This window comes from Lissotriton helveticus, chromosome 10 (assembly GCF_964261635.1).
Source record: "Lissotriton helveticus chromosome 10, aLisHel1.1, whole genome shotgun sequence".
NCBI lineage: Eukaryota > Metazoa > Chordata > Amphibia > Caudata > Salamandridae > Lissotriton > Lissotriton helveticus.
This window is the reverse complement of record NC_136071.1, coordinates 1074908680-1074926044: the sequence shown is the minus strand read 5'-3', so window position 1 is coordinate 1074926044 and position 17365 is coordinate 1074908680. Positions and strand designations below refer to the sequence as shown.

At 46.0% G+C, this 17365-nt stretch overlaps 1 protein-coding gene across 1 annotated transcript in view; it reads right to left on the bottom strand.

Annotated features, from left to right (window-relative positions):
• Positions 1-17365, bottom strand: part of THSD7A (thrombospondin type 1 domain containing 7A) — a 1031465-nt gene that overhangs the window by 39362 nt on the left and 974738 nt on the right. Inside the window, exons 24-25 of the mRNA XM_078663785.1 lie at positions 16299-16381; positions 15601-15814 (exon numbers count right to left, since the gene is read on the bottom strand). Coding sequence (XP_078519911.1) covers positions 15601-15814; positions 16299-16381 — 297 coding nt within the window. The remainder of the gene's footprint in view (positions 1-15600; positions 15815-16298; positions 16382-17365) is intronic.

The window sequence follows — 17365 nt, the reverse complement described above, 5'->3', positions numbered from 1 at the left end:
AAGGGTACCCTTAAATAGTACCAACTCTAACACATCCACATATAAACAGAGACAGTTATTGGGACATCATCTTAGTGTTAAGTGACAGGTACAAATCTTCAACCAAACAAAAGACCTCCTAAAATTTCATATGTATCAAGGTTTAAAAGAGACACCTTGGAAAAGTCAGTTAATTAGGCTAAGGCTTTAGTTCTGATAATCCAGCTCCTCTGCAAGTATTTGGAGACTGCACACATATCTGCCTCTCCTGTCTCTGTGTGTGCAGCAATGTAAGTGCAGGATAACAGTGCCTACATTCAAGTTGTCTCCATATTGGAAGAATTCAGTTTTTTCTCAGAAGCTCGTATTCTGGCAGAAAAATAAAAAGTGAACCAATGTGAACCAATGTTTCATCTGCTTGTAGACAAACTGGAGACAGAGTAGTACGACCAGAACCTGTCTTCTATTGGGAGCAATGAGATCGTAGTGTTAAAGGACCATATCACAATTTGAGATATAGAAGTCTAGCAGTTATAGAGTTTATGTAGTCAAGGATTGGTTTGAACATGGTTATAAGATCATATTAAAAAAATAATTAGTTAAGGTATGGTGGTTCGCATTTCAAACAACCTGACCCCACTTATGGGCCCAAAAAGTAGACTTTAAGTTTTCTTAAGACAACTGTTGCAGGTTTCCATTATTCAGCCAAACCTCCCCAAAGCCAAGCATGGCCAATGCCTCCCTAACGTAACATAGCCACTTCTTGTGAGATTTATCAAAGTCCACTATATCTTTAAAAGCTTTATAGTACTCCTAACGCCGGAGTATATTTCACCCTATGCCAATATATTAGTGGTCCTAAGTGGGCTTTATAGGTTATAGGTTTAATTGCCATTTCCCAGCTTAGCTGCAATAGTGAAGTACTTTTAGGTAGGCCCACCAAAGATCTCATAAAGGTATTTTCTGCTGTGCCTAATTGAGCCAGACATGTGCCCCACGACAATTCAGCCCTATACAAAGCACTCAACTCTGCTTTGGAACTATATATATTAAAGGCAGGTGAAATAGTCCTGGCTTCTGTGGACATGTAAAGAATGGGGATAGCTGAGGCATGATGGGTTAAATTCAGAGTACTCCTATCAATTTGCAAGGACCAGCACATGTTCTTAGTCAGTTTAATGCCAAGCTAGTCAAAGGCTGTGACCCTCTCCAAAATGGCACCATCAAGCTTGATTACACCTAGGTATGATTTATGAGGGTTGATTGCCATGAACTTTGTTTTAGTATGATTTATCAGCAGTCCTCATGCAGCACAAAATGCGGCAAATCTATCCACCAAGGATTGAAAGTCAGTAGGGGTCTTCAACACCAACAAGGTGTCGTATGCAAAGAAGAGCAGGGGAGTCATCCGGCCCATGATCCTAGTGACATCATACTGACAATCTTCATGTATGGCAGCAATGCCATTTAGATAGAGCGAGAAAAAAGTGTTGGCAATGTCACACCCCTGTCATATGACCTTGTGTAACTTGATGGGTTTGGTTAACTCGCCATTTTTACCTCAGCGTACTTTGGCGCATGTGTTCTGCTGCAAACGCAATAACATAGACAGCAGATCCTTAGGGATACATTCTGATTCAGAGCCTACCAAAGTTTGTCCCTCGGTACCAAATCAAAAGTGGATTTTAGGTCAATAAAAATTACGTAGAAATGGGACTTTTAAAGCACAGCCCTTTTCCAATGAATGGCCAGAAAGGGGAACATTTGATCAATTGTGCTCGTCTGTCTCCTAAAACCCACTTTCAAATTCATTAGGATCTGTTTCTTTTTTATCAAATCATCTAAATGTGTTCACGACCTGCCTGCAGAAGACCTTTTGGGCAACATCTATGAGGCTAATTGGTCTATAGTTGAGGGGGGAATCCCATGCACCCTTTTTAAACACCGGGACTATTTCAGCTGCTTTCCAGCTAGTTGGAATATCGTCTCTTCCAAGAATGGCATTAGATAATTTATCAGTACATCTATGACCCTGCTCGCGGGCAGGTCACTCCCCACACCACTGCACGGATCTGTTTCTCTTCTATCCAATCATCCAAATGAGTTCACAACCTGCCTGCAGAAAACCTTTTGGGCAACATCTATGAGGCTAATTGGTCTATAGTTGAGGAGGAAATCCCATGCACCCGTTTTAAACACTGGGACAATTTCAGCTGCTTTCTAGCAAGTTGGAATATCAGCTCTTCCAAGAATGGCATTAGATAATTTATCAGAACATCTCTGACCCTGCTCGCATGCAGGTTGCTCTCCATGCCGCTGCAAGGCTCTACCTGTCTTTGCCTACCTCGCTGCCCGTACCCGCACTGTTGTGTTTAAACCTTGCTGTCTCTGGGCCTGATTCACAGAACTAACTTAAGACAAAATCCTAAACTTACTACTTTTGGTATTCACAGAAGGCAAATAGTAGTAGTAAAGTTAGGATTTTGTCTCAAGTCTGTCCTAAGTCTGTCTTATGTCTGTCTTAAGTCTGTCCTAAGTCTGTCTTAAGTCTGTCTTAAGTGTGTCTTAAGTCTGTCTTAAGTCTGTCTTAAGTCTGTCTTAGGTTTGTTTTAAGACTGTCTTAAGTCTGTCGTAAGTTTGTCTTAAGTCTGTCTTAAGTCAAAATTAAGACAAAATCCTAACTTTACTACTACTAAATGCCTTCTGTGAATACCAAAAGTAGTAGGACAGACTTAAGACAGACTTAAGACAGACTTAAGACAAACTTAGGACAGTCTTGAGACAGATTTAAGACAAAATCTTAACTTTACTCCCACATCCCCTCATATGGAGGCCGTGCATCGGTGAAAGGAACGACCTCTGACCCTGCTCGCAGGCAGGTCGCTCCCCTTGCCGCTGCCTGTCTTTGCCTGCCTCACCGCCTGTACCGCATTGTTGTTCTTAAACCTTGCTCTCTCTGTGCCTAACCTGTTTTCTACCTGCGCCTCAATTGTTTTCTTTTCGAGCCTGATTGCCTTACTTTCCTGTGCCTCACTTGTCTTAATTGTCGTTCCTCGCCCGTTTTCCTGTCACGGCGTCACTGTGGCCCCGCCCCCGCACTCCCATTCGCCGCCCCGCTCCCACCTCCCTGCGGCTCCTCCCTCCCACATCCCTTCATATGAAAGCCACACAGCGGCTGCGTGCAGCGGGTGCACAGCTGGCACGCCTAAAGTGCGCCTAAGGCAAGCCTGTCTGCGCCCGTCCCCGACTGGACCGCGCCCAGCGCCAGGACTCCTGGCCCCCGCAAGTGCCACAACACCTGCATCTGCTATAACTCCAGCACCCTCCACACACTCAACGCAAGACGATCACGCACCTGTTGCTTGGCCGCCCCAAAGCACACCCAAGGAACCTTCTCCTGTCAGAACTGCAGCTTCACCAGCGTCCGGCCCGCCAACCCACCTAACAAAGAACCCAACTACCTCGGATGCATCCTTCTCAACACCCCCTCCACACACAAACACGCCGATGAACTCTGGGACTTACTGGACTCCAACACTCCAGACGTCGCCTTCCTGACAGAGACCTGGCGGAACCTCTGCGTGGCACCGGACATCGCCATAGCCATCCCAGAAGGCTACAAGATCACCCGCAAGGACCTCACCAAAGGAGTAGGAGGAGGAATCGCCATCGTCCACAGGAACACTTTGAAAATCTCAACATACACCGATGACACCCTGAACTTCCAGATCCACACTGACCCCAACACCACCCTCAGAAGAACCCTCGCCTACAGACCCCCAGGACCCCAACCACAGTTCAACGACTCCATTGCTGACTTTGTCAGCACACACGCCCTCCCCTCCATGGACTACATCCTCCTCGGGGACCTAAACTTCCACCTCGAGAACAACAAAGACTTTAACTCTTCCGCCCTGATCGACAACCTCACCAACCTTGGACTCAGACAACTCGTCACAACACCCACCCACTCTACTGGCCACACGCTGGACCACATCTTCTCAGCAATCTCCCACGTCTTCTTCAACCACACCACCGAACTCCACTGGACCGACCACCGTTGCATCCATTTCACCTTCTGGAAACCCACCACACACCACTGCACCCAGCAGATGCCTCGCCGCTGCTGGAGCAAAGTCACCAAAGAACAGCTAACCACCACCCTCGCCTGCCGCCCTCCCACACACCCGACCGCCCCCGACGTCACAGCCCGCAACCTCAGACAGTGGATCAATGACTGCGCCAACACCCTTGCCCCGCTCAAGACACCCTGCAACAGCCACACCAGAAAGAAAGCTAGCTGGTTCCCCGAAGACCTCTAGGCCTCCAACCAAACCTGCCGAGAGCTAGAGAAGAGCTGGATCATTGAACGAACACCAGAAAGCTACGCAGCCCACAAGAACTCCACCCGCAGACACCACCACCTCATCAGATCCACCAAAAGAAGCTCCTTCAAACACCTGCTAGACAACAACGCACACAATAGCAAAGAGCTCTTCAACATCGTGAAGGAATTCACCAATCCCAGCTCCAACATCAACGAAATCCCACCCTCACACGACCTGTGCGACTCGCTGGCCACCTTCTTCCACCGCAAGATCGCAGACATCCACAACAGCTTCAACACCGCGACCACCCCAGCCACAACCGAGACCGCCACCCCAACGACCACCACCCGCACCAACCGCCTGATATCCTGGACCGACATCAATGACAAGGAAACCATCAAGATCATGAACTCCGTCCACTCCAGATCCCAGTCAGACCAATGCCCTCACCACATCTTCAACAAAGCCAGCACCACCATTGTACCCCATCTCAGGAAAGCCATCCAACATCTCCTTCGAGACAGCTACCTTCCCAGAGAGCTGGAAGCATGCCGAGATCAAGGCCCTACTCAAGAAACGCAAGGCGTACCCCAAGGACCTCAATAACTTCCGACCCATCTCCCTGCTCCCGTTCCCGGCGAAGGTCATCGAGAAGGCCGTCATCAAACAACTTACCAGATTCCTCGGGGAGAACAGCATCCGTCCCAGTCCAGGTTCTGCAGCAACCACAGCACCAAAACTGCCCTCATCGCCCCACCGACGACATCAGAACTCTGCTAGACAACTGAGAAACTGCAGCCCTCATCCTCCTAGACCTTTCAGCCGTCTTCGACATAGTCTGCAACCACACACTATGAACACGCCTCCATGATGCCGGGATCCAAGAGAAGGCCCTGGACTGGACCACCATCTTTCTCTCCAGCAGAACACAGAGCGTCCGCCTCCCCCCTTCCGCTCTGAAGCCACGAGATCATTGGCGGCGTACCCCAGGGCTCATCCCTCACCCAAACGCTGTTCAACATCTACATGGCACCGCTCACCCACGTTGCCCGACTGCATGATCTCAACATCATCTCTTACGCCAATGACACCCAGCTGATCCTCTCCCTCACCAAAGACCCCCACACAGCCAACACCAAACTCCATGAGGGAATGAAGGCCGTCGCCAACTGGATAAGAAACAGCTGACTGAGGCTGACCTCGGACAAGACGGAGGTCCTCATCCTCGGATCCACCCCCTCGGCCTGTAACCGACTCCTGGTGGCCGACCGCGCTAGGAACAGCTCCAATGGCCACTGACCACGCACGCAACCTAGGGGTCATCCTCGACTCCACCCTCTCCATGACGAAGCAGGTCAATGCTGTCTCTTTCTCCTGCTTCAACACCCTCTGCATGCTCCGCAGGATCTTCAAGTGGATCTCCACTGAAACAAGAAGGACAGTCACCCAGGCCCTCGTCAGCAGCAGAGTGGACTACGGAAATGCCCTCTACGCAGGAGTCTCAGCCAAACTCCTGAAATGGCTCCAATGTATCCAGAACGCCTCCGCACGCCTGATCCTCGACGTTTCTCGCCGCAGCCACATCACACCCCACCTGAGAGACCTGCATTGGCTCCCTGTCAACAAGAGGATAACCTTCAAGCTCCTCACCCACGCGCACAAGGCACTACACAACACCGGACCAGCATACCTCAACAGCCGACTCAGCTTCTACACCCCACCAACCAGCTCCACTCCGCCGACCACGCCCTTGACACTACCCCCACGCATCCGAAGAGTGACCGCCGGCGGCAGATCATTCTCCCACCTGGCTGCCAAGACATGGAACACTCTCCCCACCCGCCTACGGCAGACCGAAGACCTACTGACCTTCAGAAGACTCCTCAAGACAGAGATTTTTAAATACAATTCTAGAAGCCGGTGACCCCAAAGAGACGGCAGGTTCTGATGAAGGTGTTACAACATCAAGTAATATAACACCGAAACGCGTCGACGCAAACTTTTATTAGAATCTACAGAAGGTCAAGGAAGTAACAGATACTCATGTATTAGTGATACTGTTTACTACACCACCAATATTAAAGAAAGACCAGTGGATCTACAAGAATAGTGGCAGGAGAATATTAGGGCCACAGTGCTAGGGGGTTGTGAAAAGTATTTCATTGTTTTCAGGAATTGAATTTATGTTGATCATGTGTTTTTCTTCTATTGTATAACCTTTACGATTGTGATATGGATTTTTTGATAAAATGTGTAATAATTTGTTATTAATTGTCAATTGATTTTTATTATACTTGTTCAAAGAGTGTTCTTTGAATTTTTATTTATGTCTTTGTGAAGTAAGGTCTTCACTTTTTACAAAAATATTAAAAAGATTGTGAACGTTGATTTTTAGTGTGGAAATCTACTTTGGTTGTTTAAAATTTTTTTTTTTTTTTTAAAATAGAATGTCTTCCCTTAACTGTACTTACAAGGAATAAGTGTATGACTGGGTAAAACACACATAGCAATATAACACGCATTTGCTTCAGTGCACACCCAGGGATTTCCCTTTGACTAAGTTGTCACTGTACCCTGTTCCCTGGTGTTAGTGGGGTACTCTCTCTTGGGTTTACTATTCTGAATCCTAACCATGAGAAATTCAAGTCAGAATGGTCCTAGACAGGGAGAAATGGGCTGCAGTTGTAGTAACAGGGGTAGTTCATCAGTAGTATCCTAAGACCTCTGTGCTACATATCCCCAAAGAGGGGAGCTTTCTAGCACTTGACTCTCAGGAAAGTGAGACAGAGCTGTCCAAGGCTTGCTCAGGGGAAGTGCTGTGGGCTACAGACTTAGAACTCTGAAGTCAATCAATCAATCAATCAATCAGGAAATTTGTAGAGCACACTACTCACCCGTGAGGGTCTCAAGGCCCTAGGGGGGGTGCTGCTATTGCTCAAATAGCCAGGTCTTGAGTAGCCTCCTGAAGGTTAGTAGGTCTTGGGTCTGCCGTAGAAGGATGGGGAGGGTGTTCCAGGTCTTGGCGGCGTGGTAGGAGAATGATCTGCCACCGGAGGTCGCTCCGCAGATACAGGGGATGGTGGTGAGGGTGGGGTCGGCGGAGCAAAGATGGCGGTTCGGGGTGTAGAAGGTGAGTCGTCTTTTGAGGTATGCTGGTCCGGTTTTGAGTGCCTTGTGTGCTTGGGTGAGGAGCTTGAAGGTGATCCTCTTGTTGAGGGGCAGCCAGTTCAGGTCTCTCAGGTGGGGTGTGATGTGGCTGTGTCGAGGGATGTCGAGGATCATGCGGGCAGAGGTGTTTTTGGCCAGGGCTCCTGCATAGAGGGCATTTCCATAGTCCAGCCTGCTGCTTAAGATGGCCTGGGTGATCGTTTTTCTTGTGTCAGGGGTGATTCACCTGTAGATCTTGTAGAGCATGCGGAGGGTGGAGAAGCAGTAGGATGAGACAGCGTTGACTTGCTTGGTCATGATGAGCGTTGAGTTGAGGAAGAACCCAAGGTTGCGTGCATGGTCGGCGGGTGTTGGTGCTGCTCGCAGAGCGGTCGGCTACCAGGAGTCGTCCCAGGCTGAGGAGGGGGAGCCGAGGATGAGGACCTCCGTCTTGTCTGAGTTCAGCTTCAGACGGCTGCTCTTCATCCATTCGGCGACAGCTTTCATTTCTTCGTAGAGGTTGGTTTTGGCAGTGAGGGGGTCCTTGGTGAGTGAGAGGATCAGCTGTGTGTGGTCGGCGTAGGAGATGATGTTGAGGTCATGCAGTCTGGCGACATGGGTGAGCAGGGCCATGTAGATGTTGAACAATGTCGGGCTGAGGGATAAACCTTGGGGTATGCCGCAGATGATCTTGGAGGCTTCGGAACGGAGGGTGGAGGCGGACGCTCTGGGTTCTGCCAGAGAGGAAGGAGGTGGTCCATTCCAGAGCCTTGTCTCGGATCCCTGCGTTTTGGAGGCATATGCGTAGGGTGCGGTGGCAGACCGTGTTAAAGGCGGCTGATAGGTCCAGGAGGATGAGGGCCGCTGTTTCGCCGTTGTCCAGCAGGGTCCTGATGTCATCTGTGGTGGCGATGAGGGAAGTTTCGGTACTGTGGTTGCTGCGGAACCCGGATTGGGACGGGTCCTGGATGTTGTTCTCCTCGAGGTAGCGGTTCAGCTGTTTGGTGATGTTTTTTTCGATGACCTTTGCTGGGAACGGGAGCAGGGAGATGGGCCGGAAGTTCTTGAGGTCCCTCAGATCTGCCTTGGGTTTCTTGAGCAAGGAGTTGATCCCGGCGTGCTTCCAGCTCTCCGGGAAGGTCACGGTCTCGAAGGTGATCTTGATGGCCTTGTGGAGATGGGGTGCGATGGTGGCGCTGGCTTTGTAGGAGATGTGGTGTGGGCACAGGTCTGACGGGGAGCCGGAGTGGATGGTGTTCACGATTTTGATGGTGTCGTCATCGTTGATGTTAGTCCAGGTGAGCAGGGGGTTGCTGTGGGTGGTGGATGTGGGGTCCGAGGTGTTGGCTGTCATGGTGGTCATGTTGTAAACAACACTTCAAAAATTATTGACCGGCCAGTGCTCATTCTGATAAAAAAGAAAAGTACTTTATCACACACACACTACTAAATATGATGCACTAATTTACAAATGTTTACAAAATGGCAGGGGAAAATACTTGTGATTACACCTTTTGAAGGACCTCACAACTTTCACACTCCAAAGAAAGGTCTCCTTTGGTCCCGCCAAGCATATTATGAGTTTCCTCTCTGACGGCGGTGTTATGGAAGTTCCTCAACCATAAACACTGTGGCAGAAAGGAAACTGTCCCTCCTCTGCAAAAGGGTACACAGAGAAGGTCACAACATGTACCCTCCTGTGTGTATGTGCCCCTGTTCCTGGACGGCATGGACTTTTCAGTCCATGCCATGCAGGAACTGTTTTTGGCATTCCCACCACTGTGGAAACAATAAAGAACAGCCAACCAGACAGGAGGAAACTGATAATCCCTGTTGGCGGAATGACCACAGCTTTGGCGGTGCGGCAGCAGGGCAGACCCGGTGATGCACAGCTACAGTCATAACCGGGCCCTAAGTGACTTTGGTGATTCACCCTGACAAGGACTATGGTTGTTGATTGAGTGGGGCTTTCATCCCTCTCAACCAATAACCCAATTACTTCCAAGCATGTATTAAATTAGCAAAGCGAACAATTGACGGAGAGAATGCAATACAATGTCATACATTCACCCGAGACCAGAGATCAGGGCCTAAATACATTGTTTTTTTTCTCATTATGCCATTCCAGTTTGAACGCAGCCATATGCAAATCAGTCTTGACCCTGTGCCCAATAGGATCAGTCCAGCCCGAACTGCCAGGCCAGGTCCTCCCTAGACAGGAAACAAGCATCCTAGGACCGGTTTCAAGGTGTTCCCCATCGTCAGCCAGCTTGACTCCAGTGGCATGGAGAGCACGGGACACACGTGTGGGCATACCCATTCCACTCGGGGTGACAAACGTAAAAAGAACATTTGATGGACAGAATGCAGAACAATGTCATACATTCACCCCAGTACAGAGAGCTGGGCCTAAATCCATCGTTTTTTTGCACACGATGCCATTCCAATTTGAGCCCAGCCATATGCAAATCAGTCTTGACCCTGTACCCAATGGGAACAGTCCATCCCGAACTACCAGGTCAGGTCCTCCCTGGACTGGCAACAAACATAAAAAGAACTATTTCCCACCCTAAGCGCGCCGGTTATGCCCAGATGTGGGTTCCGGTCTCACTGTGCCACTAGATTCAAGCTATCCAGGCTGATGAGTGGTAAAACTCTGAAACCGGTCCTAGGATGCTTGTTTCCGGTAACCCTGGGTGGAACACTACTCTACACTCAACGAGTGTGTGTGTAGGTTGCGCAACTACGCGCTACGTGAATTGCACGTAGCACAGTGCAAAAACGCATAGGGTAGCGGGCATTTTTTGCTCGGTCACGGTCCTCAAAGTCAAGTTGGCAACCACGAGCGAGCAAAATCACCATCCTGGCGAGACTTTTTCCTCGTTCGCGATCAGCAACATCAAGTTGCCGATTGCAAGTGAAAATAAACCTCCAGGCGAGATTCTCAATGCCGGGAGGCCAGTTTTTACATTACGAGTGGTTATGTGCATGCTCGCGACTGCTCGTGATGAGAAACTACCAGTCCGCGTTGAGAAAGCTGCCGCTTGAGTACAAATCTATTTGAGCAGCAGAAAACGACCACTTGCACTGTGCAAGATGCCGTTTGCAATGATTGCACAGTGCAGACAAGCATCCGGCACTGTGCAATCAGTGCAAATAGCATTTTCCCTACTGCACTACGCAGTTCACATACTTATGCATAGCGTGCATAGTGCGAAGTGCACATCGCATAGCTACGTATAGCGCTACTATGCGAACTACGCCCAGGGTTAGTTTCCGGTCTAGCGAGGACCTGGCTTGGCAGTTCGGGCTGGACTGTTCCCATGAGGCACAGGGTCAAGACTGATTTGGACAAGGCCAGGTCTAAACTGGGGTGGCATGTTGAGAAAAAGAATGATGGATTTAACCCAGATCTCTTGACTGGGGTTGAATGTTTTGATTTGTTCTGTATTCCATCAATCAACTGTGTGTCTTTTATTATATTAAAATAGCAGGCCTAGGGGTCAGTGTATTTCTATCCTGCCCCCTTTTAGCGTTTTGCGCGTTTGTTTTACTGTTTTCTTGTGCCTCGGTTCTACCGGGGCACAAGATGGCTGCCAACACTTCCTGGTTTGGGGTGTTGACAGCCAATTAGCATACAGCTCATGCTCGGCAGGGTGCACAGGTCCTGCACGGCCATAGATATCACTATGATTTTACTTCTGATTTTCTCAGGAACTACTGAACGGATTTACACCATTTAACCAAAAGACATGACTCTGAACCAAGGTCTACCTTTCTGCCAAATTTGGTTTAATTCCGTTCAGCGGTTCGGGCTGTAGCTGCGACTAAAGGTTCCTACGGGAAATTGCATGGGGAAAACACATTTTGGGACCCCCTTTTTTCTCAGCCCCTGCTTGAGGAATCACCCGGAGACTTTCAGGATAGGAGCGGACCAGAGCGGGCCATAAGTTTTGAAAATTTCGCGAAGATTCGTCAACCGGTGCCAAAGTTATTCCAAATAGAATGTTGAGGATTTCCTATGGCTAATAAGTCCTAACTATAACTACCTACTGACGACCCCCAGTAGGTAATATATATATATATATATATATATATATACATATATATATATATATATATCAAGGCTCACGGTCCGTCTCCTCTCCTTCACTCGCGGCCGGGTGCTTACAATGGCGGGAGACGGTACCACGCCAGTCACAGACAAAGCTCAGTTGCAAGAAGCATGCAGCACTCACGGGGGACTGTTCCAATGTAGTTTATTGGACAAACACACTAAGACGCGTTTCGGCCACCGCCTTTCTCAACTGGATTCTAATTGAGAAAGGCGGTGGCCGAAACGCGTCTTAGTGTGTTTGTCCAATAAACTACATTGGAACAGTCCCCCGTGAGTGCTGCATGCTTCTTGCATCTGAGCTTTATATATATATATATATATATATATATATATATATATATATATATATATATATATATATAATATATTTATATATATATATATATATATATATATTCTGTCTGTGGGCATCATGCTTTCCTCATGCTGATCCTTAATAGTAAAGAAAAGCACATCAGAACATCTCCTCTGAATGGAATGCACAGTCAGATGTACTTTTATTTACTTACCTACCTTCTCCCACAAGTTTAGCAGTGCTTCTCTGAGTTGTGTGTTGAGACCTAACCAGAGTGTTTTTATTAACTTAGTAATATTTTGCCTTCCAAATTAATAACCCACTTTCAGATGGTAAGCTACTGTGCTGAGGGCACAAGCATGAAAACTGTCATGCATGATAAATCCTCTCTTTTGTTTGCTCCGATTATCCTTTCTGGTGAAGAATTGGCTTGGTAGTTTGGTCTGCCCTGTTCCCATGATGCACTGGGCCAGGGACAGACTAATTTGCATATAGCCAGGTTCTGAGCTGGGATGGGGCAGTGAGCTAAATAACGGTGATGGATCAAGCCCTGATCTTTGGACTGGGTAAGAGTGGTCTGCTTAATTCAGACACTCTGTTCATCACCACCCCCTTTTCTGAATTGCTCCGATTAGCCACCTTCCTAAACTCTTTCAATTTTTCTGCTGAACTCTGGACCTTGTTAAATAGAATTGTTGCTCCACAATATATATCAAATGTAATTCGTCCTTTAACACTGTAGCTTTGGATATATTATACCTCCGACAAATACAATGGCTTTATGGGATCCATGTATTATTTAATGCCATTTCATCCCTTCATCGCTGTCCACCTAGGGCACCAGTTTGAGCTCACACCCTTTGAGCGAAAAGCACAATTTCTTTATTGAGTAGCGCCCTTTTCGGACCGGGAGCCTCCAGTTCCTAGCAGGCCTTCCTGAGATGGATTTGCAGCTGTATGTACAAAACCTTTACTGCATCAATTAATACAAATTGGTACAATAGCACCATTTAAAATCGCAATATTCTATAAAATGTAAATATATGTATAAAACAGAAGTACATGCAAATACGTTTTGTGCAAAGAGGATGTTATTTTAGACACCTAACGTAGACAAAATGATCCCTCTAATATGCAAGGGCGTTAGGGTAGTTCATGGCAACATGCAAGATTTTTATAAATTTCTCAAACCGCGAGAGGCCGATCAGAATGTTTCTACTTAAGCAGTATGCCCAGGCCTCCTTACAAGAGTGAATTCCGTGGGTTAAGAACATAAGTCTCAATAAAGTGTGTCATGCTTTTAAAAATGCTTGGCAGCAGCATAATAGTTGAAACATTGATTCTTGTCTGTAATCATAAAATCTCCATCGCTGCCAGATCAATTGTTTTGCCCAGTTTGTTCGATTTTCTTGGATCGGCAGGGTCATTAGCCTAAGGCATAAAACTGAGCGTTTAGTCATTCTATTTTAAGAGTCTTTAAGATAATGCGAAATCTTTGCATTTTTGTAAGATTGAATGATTAGATTTGCATAAGGAGCATCTCCTATTTTTTCTATACCAGTACGAGAAATGGCCACAACTTATTTTTTCAGAACAGACCTGATGGACGATGGTGTAACAGTTAATGCAGAGAATGAGTCTAGACTGATCTTTAAGTCATTAGCAACAGCTGCTAGATATGACCCCCAGAGATTATGTACAGATGTCTACATCTTAAGAAGGGCCTTCTTTAGAGTTCCTGGGTCGGCAGTGTCTAATGAGTAGTAATATTTGATATGCGGTGCCTTGCACTTTAGCTCTTACCTAGTAAGATTCAGTGACTGCCTTGTGTGTTATAGAAGAGTAGAAATGTACCACGCATGGTGGTATGCTATTTGTTATAATCATAGATTAGATACTACCTTCGTATACCCACAACACTTAGCACCTAAACGTCTGCAGTTATGTGAACCGGTTGTCCTATTTATTGATGCTAGTGCTAGACGTCTCCCCTCAGTCCTCCCAATAAAACAAGAAGTATCTAAACCTCCATGACTTCCTCACTTATGTTCACATCTTTATAATCTACAACCGTTACAATGTTATAACTTGTTATATATTATTTTATTCCCATTTGTAATTTTCATGCGATTTTTGATGCCTTTATTGTTGCTATTCCAATTATTTTTCGAATATTTTTTACTTTTATGTTTATTCTCCAATCTAATTAATATATTGTTTCAACCCTCACTACTTTTCTTGATGTATTATCTAAACCCTTATTACTTTTCTTGTTTTTGTACAATTGTTTATCATGCTGTTATATCTTACTAATAAACATTCTTTGAACTTAAAAGAAAAAGAAGAGTAGAAATGTACCTGCATCTTGTCTATGGCTGTTGATAGTTTCCCATGGTAAATTTGATGACCATGGGAAACAGCAGGCAATAGTGTGGCACGCACAACTTGAGCTATTACCTCGGCCTATAGGCTACGCAGGTGTTTGTTTCATTTGCAGATTGCAACTGTGACTGCAGCCGTTCTTTTCTTAAAATACTTCTAGATGTACACTATACTTGCGGTTTTCGGAGAACCATAATGTCAGGTTGTTGTAGTTTGATGAACTATTGACTACAGTTAATACCTGTAGGTTAAAACCTTCATTGCTGATTCAACTTATGTTTGTAGTTGCCGAATATCATAACCTTAGTCTTTCCAGTGTTAACAGTGAGTGTATTACAAATGTTATAGGCATTTAGCTGGTCCAGTGCTCTCTGCATTCCATTTTTAGTGTGGTCCAAAATGATAAGATCCTTTGCATAATGAAGTACAGGGAGTCTAAAAGACCAGTTCCTTGGTGGGATTGTTTTGGCTTTTGATATGACTTGCACGAAGCTTGCTGTTTATAGCAGAATTAACAGAGTAAGTGTAACACGCTCCTCTGTATCAGGCCTCAATTTGTTGTTATTTCGGGTGTAACTCTGTTTTCTTTGCCAAGCCTAATGCAGACCCATGTGCTGGAATAAAGAGATTCAGATGAGACGTCAATGCCTTTGTAGTAGAGTACATGTACAGTAGGAATCTCATACAGTTTTATTTAGGATCAAGGATCATGTGTATAATTGCTCTTGCTAAATACCTATTTCTTGCCCCATTGACCCTTCAAAGTTGATGTCTGCAAGATAAATAATGCAGAAGCTTTGCTCCTGCCCCTAAGTAGATTCACTATACCCAGGACTAGTACAAGAGCTGGAAGAGAGAGGGAGTTTCTAGATCTTATCTATAGGGTAATTTCGACTAGTACCTGCTAGGAATAAGTATGCTTCAAGGAGCTGTGATCTGAAAAGCTGCAAAAGTTCTAGGCTTAGAGGGAGTTTCTAAACATTGAAAACCATGTACCAAGTTGGTTTAGTGCTGAAAATCCAGTCCTTTAGACCTGTGAGTCAGGAATTTAAGAGTCTAATGAATTTAGAAATAATGTAGCTGTCATGGAAGAATTCTCAGCTGACTTGTGGGGTGCTGTGAAGGAGAACGAGTGTCACAGTGGGAAGCCCCTCACCCTTTCTGACAAGGAGGCAGAAAGCTTCTTACCTTTTTTTAATCAATTGTATTTTTGTAAAAGATTTAATCCACCCCAACAATTAGCATATGTCTAAAGCTGGTACACCATTTATGCTTAAGGGCCACTCCAAACGATTATTCTCTGCACATTCCCTGATAGGACTTAAAAACAAATGGCAACATTTGGATTTTACCTGATCCAAAAGGCTGCAAGAACCACGTCCTTCCTCCTCTTCCTGACTGGCTACTGGATGGCTGTGTTGGGTTGATTGCCCGGCTTGTTTTCACGTCTCCTTTCTTGTTGTCAGAGGTTGGGATCACCACAACAGGAATGACGGTGCACTGGGTGAGTGAGCCATCAGATGACATTACCTCGGTGTAACCATCTTCACACCCACACGTTCCACCCTGCATGAAGCAAGAAACACAAAGAGTTTTTGTTGGCCGGTGAGTGGTGAGCTTCCTAAATGAGAAAACAGAAGACAACACTATTCATGGATGAAAGAGAGAATTACTCTGATGAGTGGTTGCCGGAAGGGCAACACTGGCTGAGTTTTATTATATAACAGAAAACACTAAATATTGTGACATTTAATAGCAGTGAAGAGCATACTGTTAGCGGGAGGCTAATGAAAAAAAGTTGGAAAACAGCTAGAGAATACAAAAATCTGGAACCAATGTTTTAAAATATGCAAAACTGTTTGCAAATTATAATTCAAGTTAAGTGGGTTGGTGTGAAATCCAAATATCTAGTTATATTAATCTATCTTTTGGCAATACTTCGCTTTTTTATTCGAGCAGTACTTTTGAAAGTAATAATGAAAATGGGGAGTCAGTGTTCTGCAACAGGAGTAATGGGTTACACTAGTATTGCAATTGTAGTGGTACTTACCTCTGTACAGTACGAGTGGGGCTGGGTGCACTTTGGGCTACAGGACCTGTCAGCGTCGGGTTGTTTCATCAGTAAACAACCCCCTGTTGGACACACAATTGTATCATGAGTATGGCAGTTCAGCCACAATGAAATTAAACACTTGCATCAATAGCTACTTCTACAATGATGAGTCTGGGGTAACAGTTTGATTGTCTGTATATTTTTGTGTTTTGTTGACCCTAAACTAGACAGCATAGGAACACTTTTAGTACACAAACAACAATGTAGACTTAAAAGGGTGCTTGTGGTAGATTCAATAACTGAGCCTTTTTAATTTCATCCTGGGTCTTGAGACTAAAGATTCATGTATGCACTGCATTTTTCCCACAAGAGACAGAATCAAATACAGCCACATCACAGAACTCATCTTGATGGACCATGCCATAGTTCACTTCACCATCTCCGACGCCCACCCACTGATCCCTGCCCCACCATCTATTCAACCTTGGAACCAACCCAATAAGCATGGTACTCATCAGCATCCTCAAGGCCTCATTCTCCAAAGCCACCTTCCCGGACAGATGAAAACATGAAGAGGCCAGACCCCTCCTAAAGAAACCCTATGCTGACCCCAGAGATCTCAAATATTACAGACCGATCTCCCTGCTACCCTACTCAGCCAAAGTACTGAAGAAAGCCATCAACCAACAACTCAATGAACACCTACAACAAAACCACCTACTCAACCCTTCACAATCAGGATTCTGTGGCAACCGGAGCACTAAGACAGCGCTGTTTGCTGCCACACACAACATCAGAACTCTCCTTGACCACAGAAAAAGGTGGCCTGATCCTCCTTGACCTCTCTGCTGCGTTCCACACTATCTCCCACCACACTTTCATCAACAGACTCCACAACATCTGTGTTAGACATGGCACCATTGGCGTGAGTCTCCCTTCCATTTTTGCTGTTGCCGCATGTATTTTTGCTGGAGTTAGACGCTTTGAGCACTGTGCCACTGCTGTCCAGTGTCACAGTGCAAGTGCTCCCTATTGTAAATTGATGTATTAATCAGTGGTTCCAT